We start from the raw sequence: 20,579 nt of genomic DNA on the forward strand, positions 1-20,579 counted from the left end.
ACACTGTCATACACTGTCATTTATAATCTCAGTGGACTAAAGGTGTGTACTGTTTTTCACTACATGCAACGCAACACTCGCAAGGAACTGCAGGCCAACCAACACAAACGTAGACTGAAGCCTGTGTATTTGTACTGCAGCTGCAGTATCTCTGCCTGCAACTGCTGAGTTTGCTGTCACCCACTTTGTAAATGTTTGAAGATGTTGAACATTCACTTTACATTTATTACACGGTGTGAATTTGCTTATCATATCGTAAAAGGCGAATACATTATACACATGAAGCTAAAGAGTTACTACATAAATGAACTTTCCTGTCCTGGAGGAGATAGTGTCAGTTAAGTACAACAATGCCCATTTATGAATAAAAACTTACATTTAAATTAATCTCTGATGTTTAATATTATAAATAATAAAGGAAGCTGTTGTTTCTGTCTCAAGAAGATTATATTATATGTTGTATTTATTATTATTATTAATAAATTATTATTCCTTTGTCCATTTATATAAATGAGCAGAATGTTAGAAACACCTTCCAGTGCATCACCACCACTAACTATAACCTCAATGCTAAAACATCTAATTTAATTAACACCTCTATGACAACATCAACAAACAGCTGAACATTATAGGCATCATTAAAGCAGACTTTATGGCAGAACAGCAGAACCGATTATGTTCGTGATTAATTGTTTGGTCAATTAAACATCATAAAACCATGAAAAGTGTTCAACACGACTCAACAGTCCAAAACCCAAAGATATTTAATTTACTGTAATGTTAGACAAAGAAAAGAAGCTGGAGCCAGATCAATGACTCAAACAATCAATCTATTGTCAAAATGGTTGTTTTGATGATTAATTTCCTGATCAACTAGTCAGTTAATTCTAATGACACCAACGTTACTTTAATGGGTCATGAGACAGACAAATCCAGTTACCTCTGACTCTGACGAGATGTTTCGTGACATAGATGACTTGAACTTGAAAAAGTGAAACTTCTCACGGAGTGCGTAATGACTTCGACATGTGTTAAATGCAAATGAAAGTGTCTGAATGAGTTACAAGCCTTCTAGCTGCTTCAGCAAGCCAAGAATGTGTCTGAATGACAAGAAGATTTTGTAGATGACAGCCCAGTGGATCTGCTACCTTTGTGCCTTGAAGAAAAAGAAGTTGTAGAGAAATCTTAAGAGTGACACCACATCTGCATTACGCATGGCCCATTGTATCATATCTATGACACACTCACAAGCCTTTATCATTGCAGCGCAATAAAGAAAACAGGAATGAATGAGGCAATGGAGTATCGTTTGGAGTTACATAACAGTTTCTGTAGCTGTGGAAAGTGTAGGATTGTCATTATGTGTATCAACAGCTCCGAGGGCGATGTAGACACGGAGTTCAGACTTGTGAGAACACTGCTGCCCTCAGGCAGACAGAAAACATTTTTGTCCCTCACCTCATTTTCTTAATTCCTACATGACAACGCGTTGTCATAAACTATCCAATGAGGTGCAGGAGTGGGTATGCCTTCAGGAAGATGAGTGACATGACCACATGGAAAGATAAATTTCACTCTTTTGCATGCCTGTGAACCTCTAAAGAAGCATATTTGTGGGGGCTTGGGGGCAGTTTTATATTATTAGAGAGCCTCAATCCTCCACAAAATAGGTGTATAATGTGTGCAGCAGAGGGTTAACGGTGATACACAGGCCTACTTTGTATAAAACTTCATTTTAACAAGTGTGGTCAAAGGTAATCAGTGAGGAATGTTTGCTTTCCCTTTTTATCAGTAGGGAGCGGGCTGTTTTACAACACTATCTCGGTCCAACTTGTCTTTATTTTGGACTAAACAACACTTTCACTGACAGAATGAGCTCTTACTTGAGAAGACTGATCCTTTTTTTTTTGAAGAACTTAAAAACAAATAAAGTAGATTATTTGATTTGAAATCAGCGATCTTAAAAGAAACCTGCTCTTACCTTCTGGAATGCAGTCCCACTCTGGATGGCAGTCGGTCTCAGCTGGTATTTCGAGGTGCTCCCAACATCTCAGAGATATTCGTCTGTGCTCACTGGTCAAATATACAGCAGGTCCAGCTGTTAAGTCCCTCCCCTGCTGAGGAACAGCCTCCTCTCCTCAGACTGTGAGGGAGCAATGTCCGGAGATCCCTTTGCACCGAGCCCAGGATGCCAGGAATTCCTGTAGACTTCCTCAGAGCGTGTCCATTGTGCTCTTAAACAATAACAGCAGGCAAATTGATCCCCTCTAACTGTACTGATAGGTGAGCAGATTTATTAAACAGACAATCATTTAACCAAAGCTTAAATAATGTATTGTAACTTGTGTAAAATATAAATCTTTTGCATTTGAGACTTAAAGATTATTCTGGGGGTCTTAAACCCTCTTTGTCTTTTATCGATGTCCAGTAAATTCTTGTTCTTTTCACAGTGTAGAAACTGATAAGTGAGCAGTGATGCAGATGCTTATCTTTCTTATCTAACCAGCCAGGTTGTGACAAGCGGAGCCGCATGCCCTGTGGTTACAGAGAGCTTTGTCTTCGTGTGTGAACTTCCCTCAGGTTTGGCAGGTTTTCAACTGTGAATAGCAGAGACTCAACAGGCGGGGGGGGGGGGGGGGGCTTTGTCTCATCATTAACAGTAAAACATTGATTGCGTCACAAAACAGACAACATGTTAAGAAAACAGCTGTTATTAGCTGCAAAAACCAGATGTAATGAAATAGTCACATCATAATGACGTCTTACATTTTTCTGTGATTAATTTGCAGGGAACATTTTGCCCAGGTGATAATGAAGTGTGAGAACACACACAGGTAATGTCTCAAAAGAATTAAAAGCAGCTCATTAGCTGATTCAGCGCCTACCAGTCATGTTTTCTGGACCATGATTGTGTGTTTTTTATGAAATTACTTAATAATAAATAAAAGTTTGCTATCGAAAATGAAGATGTACATGTGACATATTTCACCACTGAAGATAAAACTGTAATAAAGGTTACATATCGTTAACGGGTCAAAGAAGTCAACCTTTTGAGAAATAAGACAATATTGTGTCAAGAATAACTTGACATATGATGGAACAGGTAATAAAAGATCAAATGACAATCAAGTAATTAACTTACTCCCTGTGGGAGAAAATATGTAGATTACACAACCAAATACTCAGTCCAGCCAACGCAGTTTGGGCAACCAAGTGATTTCCTCACCTGCTGTGCCAAACTCTTTTGCTGGTAACCGGCCTTCTTTAATTTACCCGACAGATGTCGTCAAACTCAAGGTGCCGTGGTTAAAGCCGGGCGTGGCAGCCACATCTCTCTGGAAGAGGGAGGATTCATGAAAATCACAGCATGTGGGATGTTTTGATAACATGTAGGAACACAGACCTGGAAACAGATTGACACATTCTTAAGAGGTCACAGCGCCCATCCCACTATGACATTTAGTTATTTTGCTTTGAGGGAAACAAATTAAAATTGGTGGCTAAACAACTCTGCATTAACATTTAAAGGTTGGCAATGTTGACAGAGATGAGAACAAACTTGCAAAACCAAACTGGACTGATTTTAATGGTGAACTGATGACACAACTCGTTTAACTTTGCCAACCACGGTTATCTGAGAAAAAGCCCCACTGCCTTGAAATGTTGCAGCAAAGCTCGTCAAGTCATGCTGAGTATCTCTTACTGGGAATTACAGCGTGAATATAACTTTTAGCTGTGCCAGCAGGTTGGCTCTGTCGGTCAGTCGGTCCACCAGTTAGATCCAGATTGAAACATCTCAACAAGTATTAGATGGGTTGAATTTTATTACAGATATTCAACGTCCCAAGAGGTTGAATCCTAATGACTTGGTGATCACCTGACTTTTCCTTCAGCGCCACCAACAGGTCAATGTTTTCACTGCCTCATCGTGAGGGAAATACCTCAGCATCTACTTGATGGATTGAGAGAAAAGTTTGCACAGACCTTCACGGCGTCAAGATGATGAATCCTGACCTTTGGCGATCCCCTGACGTTTCCTGTAGCGCCACCATGTGTGGTTTTGAGTGAAACGTCTCAACAGCTATTGGATGGATTGCCATGATATTTGGTTCAGGAAGAAGTGTAATAACTTTGATCCCGTGAACTTTCATCTAATTCCACCATCGGGTCTGAATGTTCATTTTGCTTTTGACTAAAATATTTGGAACATGCATGATTTCCCCATCTACTCTTATATTTTGGCCCTATTGTGCAGTATTACTTGACTTTTCTCAGGGATTTTATCTCCGGATGAAGACATAATGTCATTCAAATATTTTGTGCATCCACTACTCCCTCTGACTTAACAAACTCCAGACCAAGAATCCTACTGAACAGATTTACTTAAACTGAGTGCTTTGCTCCTCATCACATGCTGTTTAAACAAACATGAGCCACACACGCTGCTGTTTTACATGCTTTATTATAGTAAGAAACTGTTTTTAAGAGATCATGAACAAATACAACTTTAAAGTGCTGAGCCACACAAGCTTCGTCTAAGCGTGTTGTCATGTGATACTCTCTACATGTAATCATTATCGCTCTTTCCAACAAACCTGAACAGGCCTGGGCCAATGCAATAATATTTGCCAGTGAACCATTTGTTTTATCTTTTACTCGCCAACATCCTGCATGCTTCCACTGAACTCTAAAACGAAGGTGTGGGCAGGTTTTAAATAGGTTAAGTCACAAACAGAATTTGAAATGCAAACAGACAGACAGACAGATATTTTATTTGTCCCTGTGGGGAAACTGACGTGTCACAGGTACAAAGAATAACGCAAAAACAAAAACAAACATCCACCACAACAAGAACTAATATAAAAGTAATAAAGTATGCTCTTTAAGAACGGACATACAAGTGTGCAAAATGGAATTAATTATAAGTCATAAGTTAAAAAGATTTGTACCATGCCATAAGGAAAATATAATTATAAAATCCAACTAGTGAGTCCAGTAAGAACCTCAGCAGCTTCTGATGTCCATACTGCAGGACAGCATCCTCTTCTCCATCACTGCCTCCAGAGAGTCCAGCATCTTGTTGCAGATGTTGAAGACTCCAGGTGCACTCCGACATCCTCCTGGATTAGTCCTGTGGTCCACAATCAGCTCCTTCGTTTTGCTTCTGTTCAGCTGCAGATGGTTCAATCTGCACCACCCAAAAAAGTCCTCCACCAGGCCTCCTCGTGTCCACTGATACACCCCACAATGACTCTGAGCTGTAGCTGAAGCCAGAGGCGTACATCACACTCAGTCTTACAAACTGTGGCCTGCTGTTCAGGTAATCCATTATCCCGGACACAAGTGGAGAGTTCAGCTGCATGGTCCTGAGCTTGTCTCCCAACAGCAGACATGATCCTCACTGAGCTCCGAGCCTCGTCCAGGTGGGATTAAGTCCGGTGTAGTCCGGTGTAGTCCGGTGTAGTAGGTAAAATATTCTCCTGGAAGGCAAACTGCCCACCGCTGCCAGGCTCGGGGGTTTAGGGATGAGGGGCTTGGCTGGAATTGGGCCGGTGGGAGGGGGTCAAATCTGTTAAAGAAGCTAGTGTTGACTCACTTTTGTGTTATTTTTGAATGAATATTAGAAAATTTAACTGATAATGATTTCATTTTTGTTCACATATACAAATAAAGCACAGAAGAGACTTGGAACTTGGAAAACAAGTTAAAAATCCTGTTGTTTTTTCTAGGGTAGCAAATAGAATATCTTTTCCAGATGGTTAGAAGAGCTTTTGGTCTGTGTTGGCCAACTTTTGTAACTTTCCGAAACCACCCACACCTACTTTTCTGCAGCGAGTGGGCAGGTGAGAAAATGGGCTCTCAAGTTTCATGAGAGAAACAGCTTTCATTTTAAAAAGAGAAAGGTTTGGACACTGACGCCATAAAGAAACACTTGATCATTTTAATCTCACTGCATTATTTTAAAAAAGCACAAAATTCACACACCGTGTTTGGTTATTATCCACATTATTTATAGAAACAAAAACTCCCTATTGGGCTAAATCAAGGCACAATTCCAACTAGGACAGGTCAGTATTTTCATTTCATTTCTTGTCATATGTCTTCATTGCCCACTTATGAGCTGAAGATTTCTTCCTTTAGCTCTCCACATTGTTGGAGGCTCTACAGGATATTGCTCAGTCTGCCTGAAACGAACGCACCGGGCCAGGAATGTTTTTTCAGTGTTTCCATTGTCTGCTCCTGTCAGCACCACGCCCAGCTCCCTCTGCTCCGAGAGCCCCCCCGACGGCCTCTGTTCCCTTTTCATTACAAGCATCTAAAAATAAACTGCCAACTTTTTGTGATGTTGTTGTGATTATTTTAAATCATAAAGACACTATTTATAACACAGTTTTCCTACCAAGCTCTCCCCTGCTTGCATATAAACCCCGTCTCTTAGATGACCCCTTTTCCCAGTTGTCACTGTTCCGGCTCTGAAACTCACCGCTTGAGCAAGTGACAACCAGTTGAGATCTGGCTGCACAAAAATGTGACTCCACAACTCCACAAAGGCTAAATCTGCTTCTCAGAAAGATTGCAAAACACACACACACACACACACACTAACTCAACATTTATGCACAAGTGTCAATGATATGGATTAAGAGCAAAATTCTACAGTCACTCCACAGTCGGCTATGGACAATCCACATATTTCTGAATGTATAACGAATGGTGCAATATCTACATCTCTCTATGTGCAATACAGTATAATTCCCTTACCTTTCTTTCTTTCGCTCTGTGACTTTGTAAATTATAGTTTTTACAACGGTCTTAATTGTTTTTATCTATCATATCTAGATTTTTATACTTATGTCTCTTGCTATTGCACTGTCCTGTATGCTGCTTGAACAATGCAAATTTCCCCGCTGAGGGATCAACAAAGGATTATCTTATCTTATCTTAAAATATTTAGTAGCTTCTGGCCCGGAGCAGCTGTGACATGACACACACTTTGTTACTGCACTGATTCCTAGAAGCTCTAGTTAGCTGTTGACTGTTGAAATCGTTTGAAAACACTTTAATCCGGGCAACAAGTCTTCAAACAACATGTAGTATATGTTCTGCATTCCAGGACCACGACGGACAGGTTTCATAAGCCTGTGTTATCTCAGACACACCCTTTCTCTTCACATGCATTAATGGGGAACAAAAGTCCCGTCAGCTTTCCTACTCGGCAGCCGGGGCACCCTGACAGTTGCTCCCTGCTTAATTACACATGTCAAAAGAGCTCAACAGAGGAAGGAGGAATGTAAAACTAATTGTTTTTGAAATCATTAACATCCACAGTTATTCTTTATCTTTATTTGAGCTTGCCTTCATCAAGGTGACACCTCCCTGCTGAAGGCAAGTTACCCTGGATAAAGCCTGGTGTGTGCTGGAGAGCAGTTGTGTGACATTTTACATACTGTTTTAGATTTTTTAATAGGTGAACTTTGTAAGACGTGAGTATCCCCAGGGAAACCTGCTTATTAAAGGCTGGGAAACACGTTTATTCGCTTTCTTGATTTTTGCAGGGGCATCAATCTTTGTGTAAAGATGTGAAAAAGGAGGGTTTCATCAGCGCAGGGTGTTCAGTTATTGAGTGCTAACACGGTACCTGTGTGTGTACAACATTAGTGAGCGTGCCACTCATTCGGATATGTGGCTATACATCACAATGAGTTCATTGACTCATATGAACTCGTATATCTAAATATTCACTGTATATATATTCCAAAATACACACAATTGTAATATTGATTCATAATTTCTTAACAACTGTGGGAAATTGTTTATTCAGCATGTATTTTAATTGGACTTTTTTTTTTTTTTATTTAAGTTGAATGTTAAAAGGAAAACTTTGGGTATTCATATTTAACAGCCTGTATGAGTATTTGCACCTCTGGTAACCATAATGATGAACTCTTGAGTGGCTCATTTCCATGAACTGACCACTACATTTTCATCCGGAAGCTCTCAGACTGGCAACATTAAAATGGCTTTTGAAGGGTGGAGATCTTGAAGAAGAACCAAACATTTTCCACCTGAGATGCTTGTTTTAGGCGTGTATCTAAAAGGTCATTTGAAGTATTTTGGGTCAGCTGTCAAGCCGTATCTTGCACACTATGCAATTCAGTACAATCACAGAGTTGCATGCTGTCAGTTAAAATTAAATCATCCTCTCAATTGTGCTTTCTGTATTGATAGATGGGAGGGTTGTTATACGAAAGTATGGACTTTATAGTACTTCCTTAAGTTTCTAGTTAGTTTGCAGATTAAAGAGGATATACACTACAAATATTTTCTTTTGCGTTGTACACATAATGACAGGTTGGTGTTGGCAAATATAATTTTTTTCCCATAGAGCACATTGTGTGTAAAAACTCTGCTTTTCCAGCTCAAAATGAGTTTGTATGTCTGTGGATTTGAATGTTTGATTTCAAATCAGCAGCTGCAAACACACACCTCTTACTGTGATATTGCTCTATCCACACTACTGTATCCAACGGTCGAGTGCGAGGGTATATTTACGTAACTGCCCCCCCCCCCCCCCCCAAGTTCAAGATTAGTGATGAAAAAAATTTCTGTTGTTCCAGAAGAAAAAACAGATTTTGATAAGAAAAACACCCAAAAATCATGTTGGGACACATATTTAGCATATAACAACAGAGACAGAGGATTACAAGTGTATGATTTTATATTCAAAACATACAATCAGGATAATACAATATATTATTAGACTGAATTACCAAGCAAGATACAGGATTTATGAAACAGTTAAAATTAACTCTTAATTTAACTTTTAAACTTTTAATAATCCAATAACATCAGAATATAAGAGCGAGGGGCCATTTTTCTGCATAATGAGTTAATTTACTTGACACTTTCAGTAAATTTAGCTGATACACTGAAGGAAAGGATCTGAATACTTCTTCTGCGTGTTTGATCTGAAAAGGCTGAGACTTTGAGTAGACAGGAGCTCGCCAGGACTAAAGCTGCTTCAACCTTTGCAGAAATAAAAGCAGCGAAGATTTTTGCCAAAAATGTTGGAGTGTATTACCGCAGCTTCAGCCATCGGAAAAATCAAACACCGTTCCTCTAAGCTGCTTATGTGTTCACTGTTAAGAGTTGCATAACCGGCTGACATGGTCGTCTCTGCAGTTCTGAGGAAAGTTATGAATTTCCTCATAACTGCTTGCACAAACAAGCACTGTATTTTACTGGCATAAAGACAACATACGCCACCAGACATTAAATGGAAACATAATTCACAATAAAAAAGCCAATTATAGCCCTGATTTGACCCTGACTGATTTTCAACATTGTGCAGAATCTGTACTGCTTTGTAAACAATAAAAACAGTCCACAGTAGACAACAGGTGCATATTATCTTGTAGTCAGCAGAGTTTTAGGATTGAAATCTCTCATCTCCAGGGCCTCAAATCTGCCTGCTATTTTTATATGAAACATATTATATGAGTTTTCCACCTGGAATCCAGACAGAACTAAACGTAATCCTTATGTTGGAAGTCATAAGGTCATATGTGAAAGTTATTTGCCGTTGTTTGTGTTGCCATTTCAATAAGGTAGTAAGAATTTGTAAAGTCTTAAGTCTTGAATACTTCACAGTAATCCAGATCCCACCCAGAAACTGCTGTCTTTGCTATCTTTTCACTCACATGATGGAGTTTGAACAGGCACACAAACGAGTGACAGCCATGACAGATCCTCTTACAGTGGAACCTGAAGGTCGGGGATGAGGCAGGTGAGGGTGGTGTTTGATGCTTTCATCACCTGCTTCAACAAAGAAGCACAGGGTTAGCAGGGTTGAACTTGTTCTGCAGACGTACATTTATACAAAACACCAGTGATGACTTGCTGTATTTAGTCTGAGCTGACTGATATGAGTTCTTGTCTTTGTCCTTAATTCTGCTTCTATTCTTTTCTATTCTTCAAACCTTTCATCCAGAGTTGAACACCAGTAGTGGAGTAAATCTGTCGGCCACATGTGAACCATTTTTTTAAAATCTGCATCAAAGCTTGCTGTATTGTACCTGCCGTGCCGATTCTTTCAATTCTCAGAGTGAACAAATTGCAAAACTCCTTTTACTCCTCCTCACTAACTGAAGAATAAAAGTTATTTGTCAAATTTCTTACATTTTAAAAATAATGTTAATTTTAATATTTATACCTTTTTCCTTCAATTTCAGCGAACAAGTTTGCAGCTATGACATTCACTGAATGGTGTGGCACTAAATTTGTTACAGGCATTCATGGTTTCCAGACGTTGTACACTAATGATTTTGGTAATAGCCTCTTTTCCTCAAGGCACCACCTTGAGGTCGACATTCTTGGTTTTGAGTGAACCAAGCTTCAGCTAATTAGCAAATGTTAGCGAGTGTCAAGTGAGTTGAGATCTCTCCCTACTCTAACAGCACAAAAAGCCTGTTTATGATTTTAAGACTCACACACATGGTATATGGGATGATTAAGCACTAGCCGTTGTATTAAAGAACAAAATATGATGGTAATGATTTACTAATATGATTACATGTTCACTGATTTACTGACTGATTGTATTGTTGAAGTTATAATATAAAAAAAAGTATAAAAACAAGAAGTTGACCTTACGTTACTTTACCAGACTTTGTTCATTTTACGAGACGGAGTTAGTGAGCACCAAAAAGGACTAGAAAAATCTACAGCTGTAAAATAGAGAAGATCGAGCATCAGGAGGATTAACCATTTTCCAACCAGTTGTGGACTACAATTTGGAATTATCAGAGCCTTTCTGCTCACTCTGCCAACATGAACTGTGGACTTTGTAATACTTTGTGGATTTTGGATAAGTTCCTCAGTTCGGCAATAAAGGAAGGATGTGGCTTGTCTTTCCCTCCCTCTCTCCCAAAACAGACACTGGACTGTTCAGCATCAACTCATTTGTTCAGGTTTTCATATATACTCAGAATTACATACATATATATATATATATATATATACACACACACACATATATCCTGCCTATTTTTGCAATAAATTCCTAAACTGCAATTAAAGCCTAATTTGTGGACATTGGCTTTATCCAGTTTTAAGGACTGTGGTCTTAAAGGTATAGTGTGTTTAACAACTTTCATGGTTCCTAAAGGTTATTCTAGCCTATCAAACTAACAGACCCTTGGGACTTATTCTACTAGTCCCTAAAACATTTCCTAGCACCCATACGAAGTGCGCAGGTCACTAAGAGGAGAGCTGCCGTTAACGGCGTGGCCGGTGGCAGAACCAGGCTCAGCCTGGTGCTACACCGGAGTAAGCAGGGTAGGCGTTCGGATGAAGGCAGTGAGCAGCTAGGCGTGTCTCCTCGCCACCAGCTTGAAGAGTTTCCAGCCACCCTAACCAGGTGATACCGGTAGGGCTGTAAACTCCGACCCTTTTAACGGAGAGCTGGTCCACTACCTCCTGATCAGGGGTTACACGGGATCTAAGACATGCTAACATGCTAAACTAAGGCAGTGATCATGGTAAACATTAGTATGTTAGCATACTGACGTCTGCATTTAGCTCAAAGCACTGATGTGCCCTAGTCTCACAGAGCTCTGTGGATACTATGAAGACCTTGTGCTGTATGGTGTTTGTCACACCTGACTCACCTTTTTCTTGTGGCCCTTCAGGCTGATGATGTTCCTGAAAGTGGTGACAGCGTCTACTAAAAGTAGCAAAGATGTTCACGGTGGCCAACACTCCCCGTCTCTTTCCCCTTACATCTCTGATGGGTTAAGAGAAAGAGAAACAAAGACAAACAAAGAGAGTTGAAGTGATTCACTTGACTGAAATATTCTCAGGAATTCAGGAGTCCACACAGGCATAAAAAACACACAGGCATAAAAAACACACACACACACACACACACACACACACACACACACACACACACACACACACACACACACACACACACACAATCCTCACCTCTTGGCAGCTGCACTTGGTGAACTCCTTGAAGTTGCCGATGCCAACATGAATCAGTCTGATGAAAATCCCACCAGCATGGAGAAGCCAGAGGGGTGCGGTGTCACTCTCTGGAATTCTTCATTAAGCTCCAACACTCTAGTGGGAAATATGAGTAACCACCAATGGACCAGGATGATATACTGTAGTGTGCTGTACCACCTGCCCTACAACTACATTTAAGTATTTTACTCAAGTAAAAGTACCAATACAACAATGTAAACGTACTCTATTACAAGTAAAAGTTCTGTATTCAAAGTCCTCCAGCCAAGGTGAATGTTGTCAACACAATTTGGCCCACTGGTGCAAATTGAGTCAAAATGTCTTATTAATCATTTTCCAAAATATTGGGAGTGCCACTACTTTGTTTGTGATGCATTGTGGGTGATCGCTGATTCAACCAGTAAATGAAAGTGACACATGATGTTCAGAGTTGGACTTGGTCTCTGGACACATCTCATTTCCGCTCCACTCTCTCTGCCTCCTTTCCTGTCACTCCACATCATGTCTTGTCAATAAAGCGCTGAGTTATGATGATAAATATGGAAATAAATAAAAATGGAAAGAGAAAAAAAGGATTCACAACTTTGGGAAAATGGTTAAGTGGCATATGTTTACATACCTGAAAGACCGGCACTTGTGGACTTCCTTTGTGTTCATGTAGCACTATCTGGGGGCTGATGGACCACGGGACCCGTCTTAATCCACTGCTTGTCCCTGCACTCTGCTTCAATCCACAAGTCCTAAGAAATGAAAAGAAATAAGGCATCTGTACTTGTACTTTAAAAGTCAAACAGAAAATGAAAATTGAAAGAATGGAAGACTAAGGGCATCTGTCTGAAGATGTGTAGGGTTTGTAGGCTCATGAAGTACAACAAAGTGCAATAAGCGTTCAACCACAAGTCTTGGCTTCACTGTTTAAAACATTTCAGTAGAACTTACAAAGAACTCATCATACATTTCTGCCTTTTTACAGCAAAACCAAAGACTTCTTTGACATTCAATCCTTGACAAAGCTTGTCAAAGGTTCGGATGAAGCTCTCTCTCCATGATGACGCTGTTCTTCTGTGTTGCTCTCTTGTCAATGGTAACCATGGAGATAATCTTTTTGGAGTCCAGTCCTATGTTTATGAACTTGCAAAGTAAGTAAGGATGTGGCATGTAGAAAGCTGTAGAAGAATTAGGCCCCTGCTAATTTTTTGTACCAGACAATAGTGCATCATCATATATTTATATTAATTTTCACACAAAATAGATTTCGCCATGTGGTTATCATTTTTCCCTCAGACAGGGTCAATCTGAGCACAATATTATTAACAATTATAATGACAGCTCAATTCTGTGAGACTTCCAGCATGTTAACACTCACCGATCAGAGAGACTCTGCAAACATCCTGCAGGCAGGTGGGGCTGGTAGAGTGTATGTCAATCCTCTTTTACATGGGGTCGATGTTAGCTCCTCTCTCATAACTGTAAGACACATACATAACGTTATATACACAAAAACACACATAGTGGATGAACACAACCAACGCCAGCACAAACAGGGAAAACAACACAACTTGCAAAAGTATAGAACAGACCTGAAACAAACACAATTTCAACCTTGCTTGGATGGACACATTCATGGAGGAAGTGAGCAGATATCATATGTAACTCGCCTTGAAAAGCAGACTTACTTGGGTGGACAGGTACCTAAATAGATGTCAAATGAGTGGTTCGAAAAGCTAGTTTGTAATAAAATAACTGCTACAGGAGCATAACGTTAGCTAGCAGAATGAGATAGCTAGCTATGCACTAGCTCTGTTCCAGGGCATTAGTTTGCGTGGCTAGCCTGTTGCTGTTACAAGGCATTCGTTCGCTAGCTTATTGTTTTGCTCCGTTAGCATAATTTAGCTGGCTTGGTTAGATGTCAACATTGCACAGATGACTTGCTGTAGTGCTACCGTCAAGCACTTACCTGTCAAGAAGGAATAAGGCAACCTCCTCATCGCTCTTCAGCCCATTACACTCCCGCAGCTCTCGCCATCTTGGTAATGCCTCTCCGATGTTGACCCTCGTCTGATCTCTGTTTTTATTTAACACTTTCTTATTCTCCCTCTTCTCCTCAAAGGTCTTGTTTCTTTTGAATTGTTTTGTAGTATACGCCGTTGTAGGCAAAGGAGGTATAGGAAATTTATCGCTATCACAAGTTGCCATAGCTCTAGCAAGCAATACCGCCGAGCAGAGCAGAGAGGACGCGTGAAACCCGGATGATCCTTGTTTGTACAGAGTAGCTGTGATTGGCTAGTTACGTGCTAGCTAATCTGCTGTGATTGGCTAGTTACGTGCTAGCTAACTAAATAAACTATGTTTACTAAAAAGAATTGCTACTAATTAGATACGAAATAAATACCTAATATAATGTCTGTCATTAGTATGTTAAAAAATCAGTAAAAGCTAAAAAGATAGACATGAAAAGATAAATCCAACCAACTTTTATTTTTATTTGTAAACAAACACAATGCCAATGAAAAATGGCACGTCAACTCTGTAAGTATACAGAGGAAATGTATGTTGCACTGCTGCACCAACACAGTGCTAACTTATAACTGATTCACTGATGTTAAAAAAAAAGGTAAAATGAGGATAATCGCAATCAACTTGCAATTGAGTTTATCACCAATTCTAGAAATACTAAATAATTTGATATTTTTTGCTTTCCTCAAATGGGTTCCTTCATTATCAATGCCACGCCTTTGTCCTATATCGGTATATTAACAACCAACAGAAACATTCATGCCAGCAATCTGAACGGGACTAACAAAACAACAGGGGGAAACGGGCAGGTTTGCATCCTTGATAGCAGAAATGATTGAAATTCTCTCTATATAAAACAGGAAAACCTAGAGGCACTGTGCTTTAAATCAACTCTTCTGTGTCTTGCTCAGGGTTTTTGGACAGAGGAGGCTGCCTTAACATCACCTCCTCGTGGAAGGGCTCTGGGAGGGTGAAGAGGACCTGCCTGCCATCCTGACACATTAAACAAATAAGAGAATGACAAAGCTTGGTTAATAATGTTCATAACACATCCAAAACATCATGAAAACATAAAAATTGCATACAAATGTAAATATTTTTATTAGGTCATAGTAGCAGTTCATTTTCAATACAACTGGCCTACAGTATTCAAAAAAATCAACCACTTACAGCAGCGGGTCCAGGCTCTGGAGGAGGTGGGTAACGCACAGTACCCGGCTGGAAGTGGGGGGGCATTAGGGGTCCACAGAGGCCATTGTTGTAGAGCCCAGCAGGCACTGGTGGCAACCATGGCATGTTGAGCAGGAAGTTTGGACATGGTGCATAGCTGCTGGGGTAATGACCTGGCATCCAAAATGGAAAGTGAATAACAGGCAGAGGTGCAGTCTGGCCAAATTCACTGAAGTAAGGAGGACCTGGAAGTAAAGGTAAGACATTATAAGCTACATTTGAACATAAAAATCTTATTAAAGATTCCCTTATTCACTTTAGACTGGTGTTTTAGGGTGAGAGAGGGGATTTCTCACCTATCCATTTAAATTCAAGCCATATTTCAATCTAAAATGGCAAGAATATATATACGGTATATAAACTGCTACTAATGGTTGTTTTCATTATCTATTAATATGCCATTTATTCCCTCAAGTGAGAGAAAATAATCTCAGTTGGAGACGTCTTCAAATTGCTTGTTTAGTCGATCCAATAGTCAAAAGCCAACAAGAAAAACAGCAAATCTGTAACCAGAGAATGTTTGACTGAAAATATTAACTCATAGGTGTTTTTTGATTCGTTTTCGGTTGAAAACCTATTCGATTATTCAACCAGTTTTTTCCATTTTAAACATTCCGTTATATTTCAATTATATTACTTATTGGGGTTTAACCTCATTTATCTTTTTTTTTTTTTTTTTTTTACTGTTTTGTTTGTTATAAAATGTTATTCATGATCATTTTCAATTTTACAATCAACAAGTTTATCTGTTGAGCAAATATTATTCATCATTGGACAGACATAATTATTAGTAATGATTACTATAAAGTCTTCAGATGTAATGATAGTGTCTAAATGTGGTTTACAGATGATATGAAGCTGCGTTCAGTGGCAGCTGTGCAGCTTCTCCGCGTGCTCTTCGACTGACCTGCAGGTGTCCCACAGACGGCCGTTAATGACGTCATCCCCTCGGAACATTCGGCCGTTAGTGTTTTCTTTTAAATATAATCGCAATAAAACTCAAATTATGCTAACGTGAAAGATCGTATCTGGTTTATGTAATGTTTATTTATAACTCGCAAATTACAAAACTGTTTATTTGGATAGAAACTCGCGCAGTTTTATTCGCATCCCGCTCATGTAACATTTAGGCAAAATAATGTTTATGTCCGTCAGCCATTTTCATTTTCTAACATTTGTTTTTGGTGTTCTAAGTGGATCATAATTCATTGTTGATCTGTTATTTTAGGAGGTTAGCTAAGTCTTAAGAGTTCTGCTAAATGTAAATATGACCTTTCTCCGTCCACCTAACTTGTTATTGTTTCATTCCAGTGAGGTCCACATCTTAAACACACTATAATGAACTTGGATCATATAACTTACTAAAAGGTTTACATGGTCCCTCCTCACTGGAAGCGGAGGGCAGCACCTTTCTGCTCTCCAAACCGGGTCTGCTCCGGAGATCGAGAGGGCTCCAGCTGGCGGTGGCGGCGGCAGGCTCCGGGCCCCCACCCGACGAGGGACAAGTCAGTCCAGATGTGGCCGACGGGCGAGCGCCTCCATCCGGCGCCGAGGCGCAACAAGTCCCCTCAACAGCCGCCGGTGTCACCACACCGGTGTGGGCGCAGGGTCGCTGCTCTTGGGTTCTCTTCAGATTTCGCCGGAGGGCCGTGATCCGAGTCCGCTGTGTGACGAGGTAGCACTTCCAGCAGTCGCATTTAAGAAAAGGACAATATTTAATGTGGCCCCTCTGCGGGACGATGATCCCATGGTGTCGGCACCGGGTGCATTTCGGCTGTAGTGGTTGCTCACCGGCGGCCACCATCAGCTGTTCTTTGGATAAGGACATGTTGCCAGCCAGGTGTTTGATAAGTAAAACGCACCTTATTCCGGCTAAACTATGTTCAGGTATGAATGAGTGATCAGCAAAGAGGCCTCGTTCTCAGATCTGTGGGGGCTTGTGACCCAGTCTGAACTTTGTTTAAAATGTGTCATTTTCATGCGTGGGAAAATGAGACTGACATTACAGACCATAGAGACCAATGAGGGGCCGATCAAGGGCTTTACAGACCACCAACAGGCGCTGTATTGTCGCTGTGTGTCCCCCCCCCCCCAAGTTAGCTAGCTAGCTAGCTAGCTAACAAAAACATCAACATAACAGCTATGTTGTTAGCTAGCTTGCTAATCGCCGCACTGATTCTGAGGTAAATTATCCCGTTTTGAAGTGAGGGTTGCGTTTTGTTTTCTTTGCCTTTTCAGCAGACATGGTAAAATCAGTTCATGTTGCTTCTGCCATTATTATGTATAGCCTATTTGTAATCGAAGAAAGATCCCCATGTCTGTCGCTGTTTCTCACCTCAAAACGGGACAATTTACCTCAGAATCAGTGCCGCCATTAGCAAGCTAGCTAGTTCACAGCATCACTAATCAGAGACAGATCATCAAATAAAAAGTCCGTGTTGGAAGGTTTCAGTTTAAGTCAGTTTTTTTTTATTCTGTCAAAAAGTCGATGTGATACAAAGTCATAACTGACATGAAGCACAGTATGCTACCTGTAGGCCTACAACTGGTGCCACTTACAGTCCAGGCCCCCGCCAAACATGCAGTGGTGTTGCCAAAGGTCAGTCTGAAGGGGCGTGTATTCCCTTAACAGTGGTGTCATGGAAGAAGTTTATTCATTTAAATCTAATGTTACATTTTCCATTTCGTGCTACCTCTACTCCACATTTCAGTAAGAAAGTTAATTTCTTTAAACATGATTTAATTTTATTTATTTTGCAAATTAAGATTTTACACCAAAAACCTGAACAGTTTGTAAAATATAAAGCTTTGTTACATATTCAACTCCTTAACAGTATATACATTTAAATGAGCTCCACCACCAACTTTAAGTTAACATTAACTTACATAGTAATCAGCAATAATAATACAGTTCTAATAATATATAATATAATCACACTGACAGGTGTTATTCTGCCTAATAAGTACTTTTAATACTTTGAGTAAAGTTTGCTGATAATACTTCTGTACTTTTAATAACACTGCTACTTGTAATGGAGTATTTTTACATTGTGGTACTACTACTTTCACTTAAGTAACATATCTTAACACCTCCTCCACCACTGCTCATTGGCAACTGGTTAGATGTTATTCAGCAAGTTATTTGCACCTTTACTGCCCCATGTGTTTTCATCAGTGGATGGAGTTGAACTGTACAGCCACTAGATGTCAGTCTTCTACTGCCTTTCCAGTCTTCCTCTCCCTAATACTTATAACTGTGGTTCACTAGTTAGCACTGTGGCCTTTCGACCTGGATAATTAGGTACCACCCATGTGACTGTGCCCTGTTTATTTCTCTACAGTTCTCACCAGCGGGCCAAATTACATAAATTGGCTTTGTGTGAACATTTTTCAGAGTGCACGTATTGGTCATAGCTAACTGAAATATTTGATACTGAAGGGAACCCAGTCCTATATATTCAAAACTGTAATAGTTCAGACTGGTTATTTGTCTATAGTTAATTGTTAATGTTAATTCAAATGAATCTGCTATTACTAGATATATACTCAAAGACTTATTTTCATTAGCTATAAAGCAAACTTGTTGTAACTTGTTGATTTGATTTGTTAAAATTACAAATAATAAACTTGAGAGAAAGCATTTCATTTCCATGTTTATTTACATAGCATAAGGTGTTACAATAAAATTCCTTGTCACCATTTTATTATAAATACACCATTTTAACCAAGGCTTGATAACCCTCACTAAAATACATCCTTCAAACCTTTTGAAACGTAATAATAACACAAATGCTTTAATGGATATAACTATTTCATGTTTGCACCTTTTAATTGTTAGTAAATCATGCAAAGCAGAAATATAGAGTAAGAAAATAAAATGATATAGATTGAATGTGTTGCTTTACAAAGGAGAATTAAAATCAAAAAGAGTACATGTGGTGGAAAATACAAATACTGGGTCTGGTGGCAAAGCTTAAAGATCTTTCTCAAAGAAATGTTAATGAATGGCTTTTAGCAATAGTGCTCTACATAACCATCAATATACAGTACATACATTACATTACTTAGTCTGTGAAGGAAAATATATTAAAATAATGTAAATTGTTTTTAACCATTTTTGACACTGAAATGATGAGTTATTATTTTAAACTTAGATTGTGACATTACGGTACTTGGACTGTAAAAAGGCTTACCTGATAACACAGTAATCATACCATTATGGGTAACATTGCACTCTCAATCATGCAGCAGTCAGTTTACAGTGTAACCACTGCACCATCTTATAATACTCAACATCCCATTAAAGTGTTAAAGAGTATTTTGCAGGCACTTACAAAGCATGGTTTAGGCCTTTAAATGAGTTTAGATGCAAGTTTCACAATGGTCCACTGTTAAAAGAATCTGATGAAACATCACATGAGCAAGTCTGTTTCTGTACTGTTGCATACAATCATTGATTACAGTGAAGGTCAGAGTCCAAATTAATGCCACGGGTCTCTGGAAGACATCTGAGCAAAGAGCTGGAGACAACATGAACTGTGAAGACAATATCTGAAACAGAAAAAATTCAACATTGAACAAGAACATTAGACTTCAGGAATTCACAGACACTAAATGACACAAACATACCAAGACCTTTGATCAAATTGTGAAAAAGATGTAAATATACTCTTAACATACCTTTTAAAGTGTCCAGAAAGGCAGGGACTTGTATGTGTTGGTCTTGAGGTTGGATGTGCAAAGTCCAGAACTGTCAGATGGTGTTAATGGTCACAATAGGCTACATAAACCGTCCATTTGTGGGAGCTTGCTCTTTGACGTTAATTTCAGAAGGTTAGCATGTTGCTGTAACTCCAATGGAGGAGATATTGGGAGAGTATATGAGGCAGAGTAGCCAAAGAGAGAAAAGATCTTGAAGCTTGGCATTCTTAAAGCAGACATTCTTAGTGTTTATCCATCTTCGGGAGACTCCTTATTCTGCTCTGCAGAGTGGCATTTATCTTTCTTTAGCTAACTTTTTTTTCAATATTCAGAAATATACACATGTACAGAAATCAATTTGGTTCTCTTTAACAATCAGGCTAATGGTAATGAATAGATTCGGTTATAGAGTAACACACACAATATTGTAAATAGAATCTTGTTTGTGGAACAGTAAATGCTTATGATATTAAACTTTAAAAACCCAAAAAAATATCACATACACTTGAAACCTTTGCAATAGATGCTGGAAATAATAAACAGCTCTTGCATATACTGCTTACAGTACGGTAATCAGAAAGTCTGATAAGATAGCATAAACA

At 39.4% G+C, this 20,579-nt stretch overlaps 1 protein-coding gene and 2 long non-coding RNA genes across 3 annotated transcripts; all 3 read right to left on the reverse strand.

Annotated features, from left to right (window-relative positions):
• Positions 1–8,745: 8,745 nt before the first annotated feature.
• On the reverse strand, positions 8,746–14,223 carry LOC139298724 (uncharacterized). The gene is made up of 6 exons (XR_011598756.1): positions 13,988–14,223; positions 13,397–13,497; positions 12,650–12,770; positions 11,989–12,126; positions 11,670–11,785; positions 8,746–9,816 (listed from the first exon to the last, which is right to left on the reverse strand). It is a non-coding gene; the product is annotated as an uncharacterized lncRNA (long non-coding RNA).
• A 376-nt stretch (positions 14,224–14,599) lies between these two features.
• LOC139298723 (doublesex- and mab-3-related transcription factor 1Y-like) lies at positions 14,600–17,104 on the reverse strand. Its single transcript, XM_070921454.1, has 3 exons — positions 16,639–17,104; positions 15,217–15,461; positions 14,600–15,039 (listed from the first exon to the last, which is right to left on the reverse strand). Exons 1-3 carry the CDS (start codon positions 17,102–17,104, stop codon positions 14,929–14,931), a joined length of 822 nt encoding a protein of 273 aa, XP_070777555.1. The 3' UTR covers positions 14,600–14,928.
• Positions 17,105–18,916: 1,812 nt separating this feature from the next.
• Positions 18,917–20,497, reverse strand: LOC139298725 (uncharacterized). The gene is made up of 2 exons (XR_011598757.1): positions 19,957–20,497; positions 18,917–19,827 (listed from the first exon to the last, which is right to left on the reverse strand). It is a non-coding gene; the product is annotated as an uncharacterized lncRNA (long non-coding RNA).
• Between the last annotated feature and the right edge of the window lie 82 nt (positions 20,498–20,579).

Source organism: Enoplosus armatus, chromosome 16 (assembly GCF_043641665.1).
Source record: "Enoplosus armatus isolate fEnoArm2 chromosome 16, fEnoArm2.hap1, whole genome shotgun sequence".
Taxonomy (NCBI): Eukaryota; Metazoa; Chordata; class Actinopteri; order Centrarchiformes; family Enoplosidae; genus Enoplosus; species Enoplosus armatus.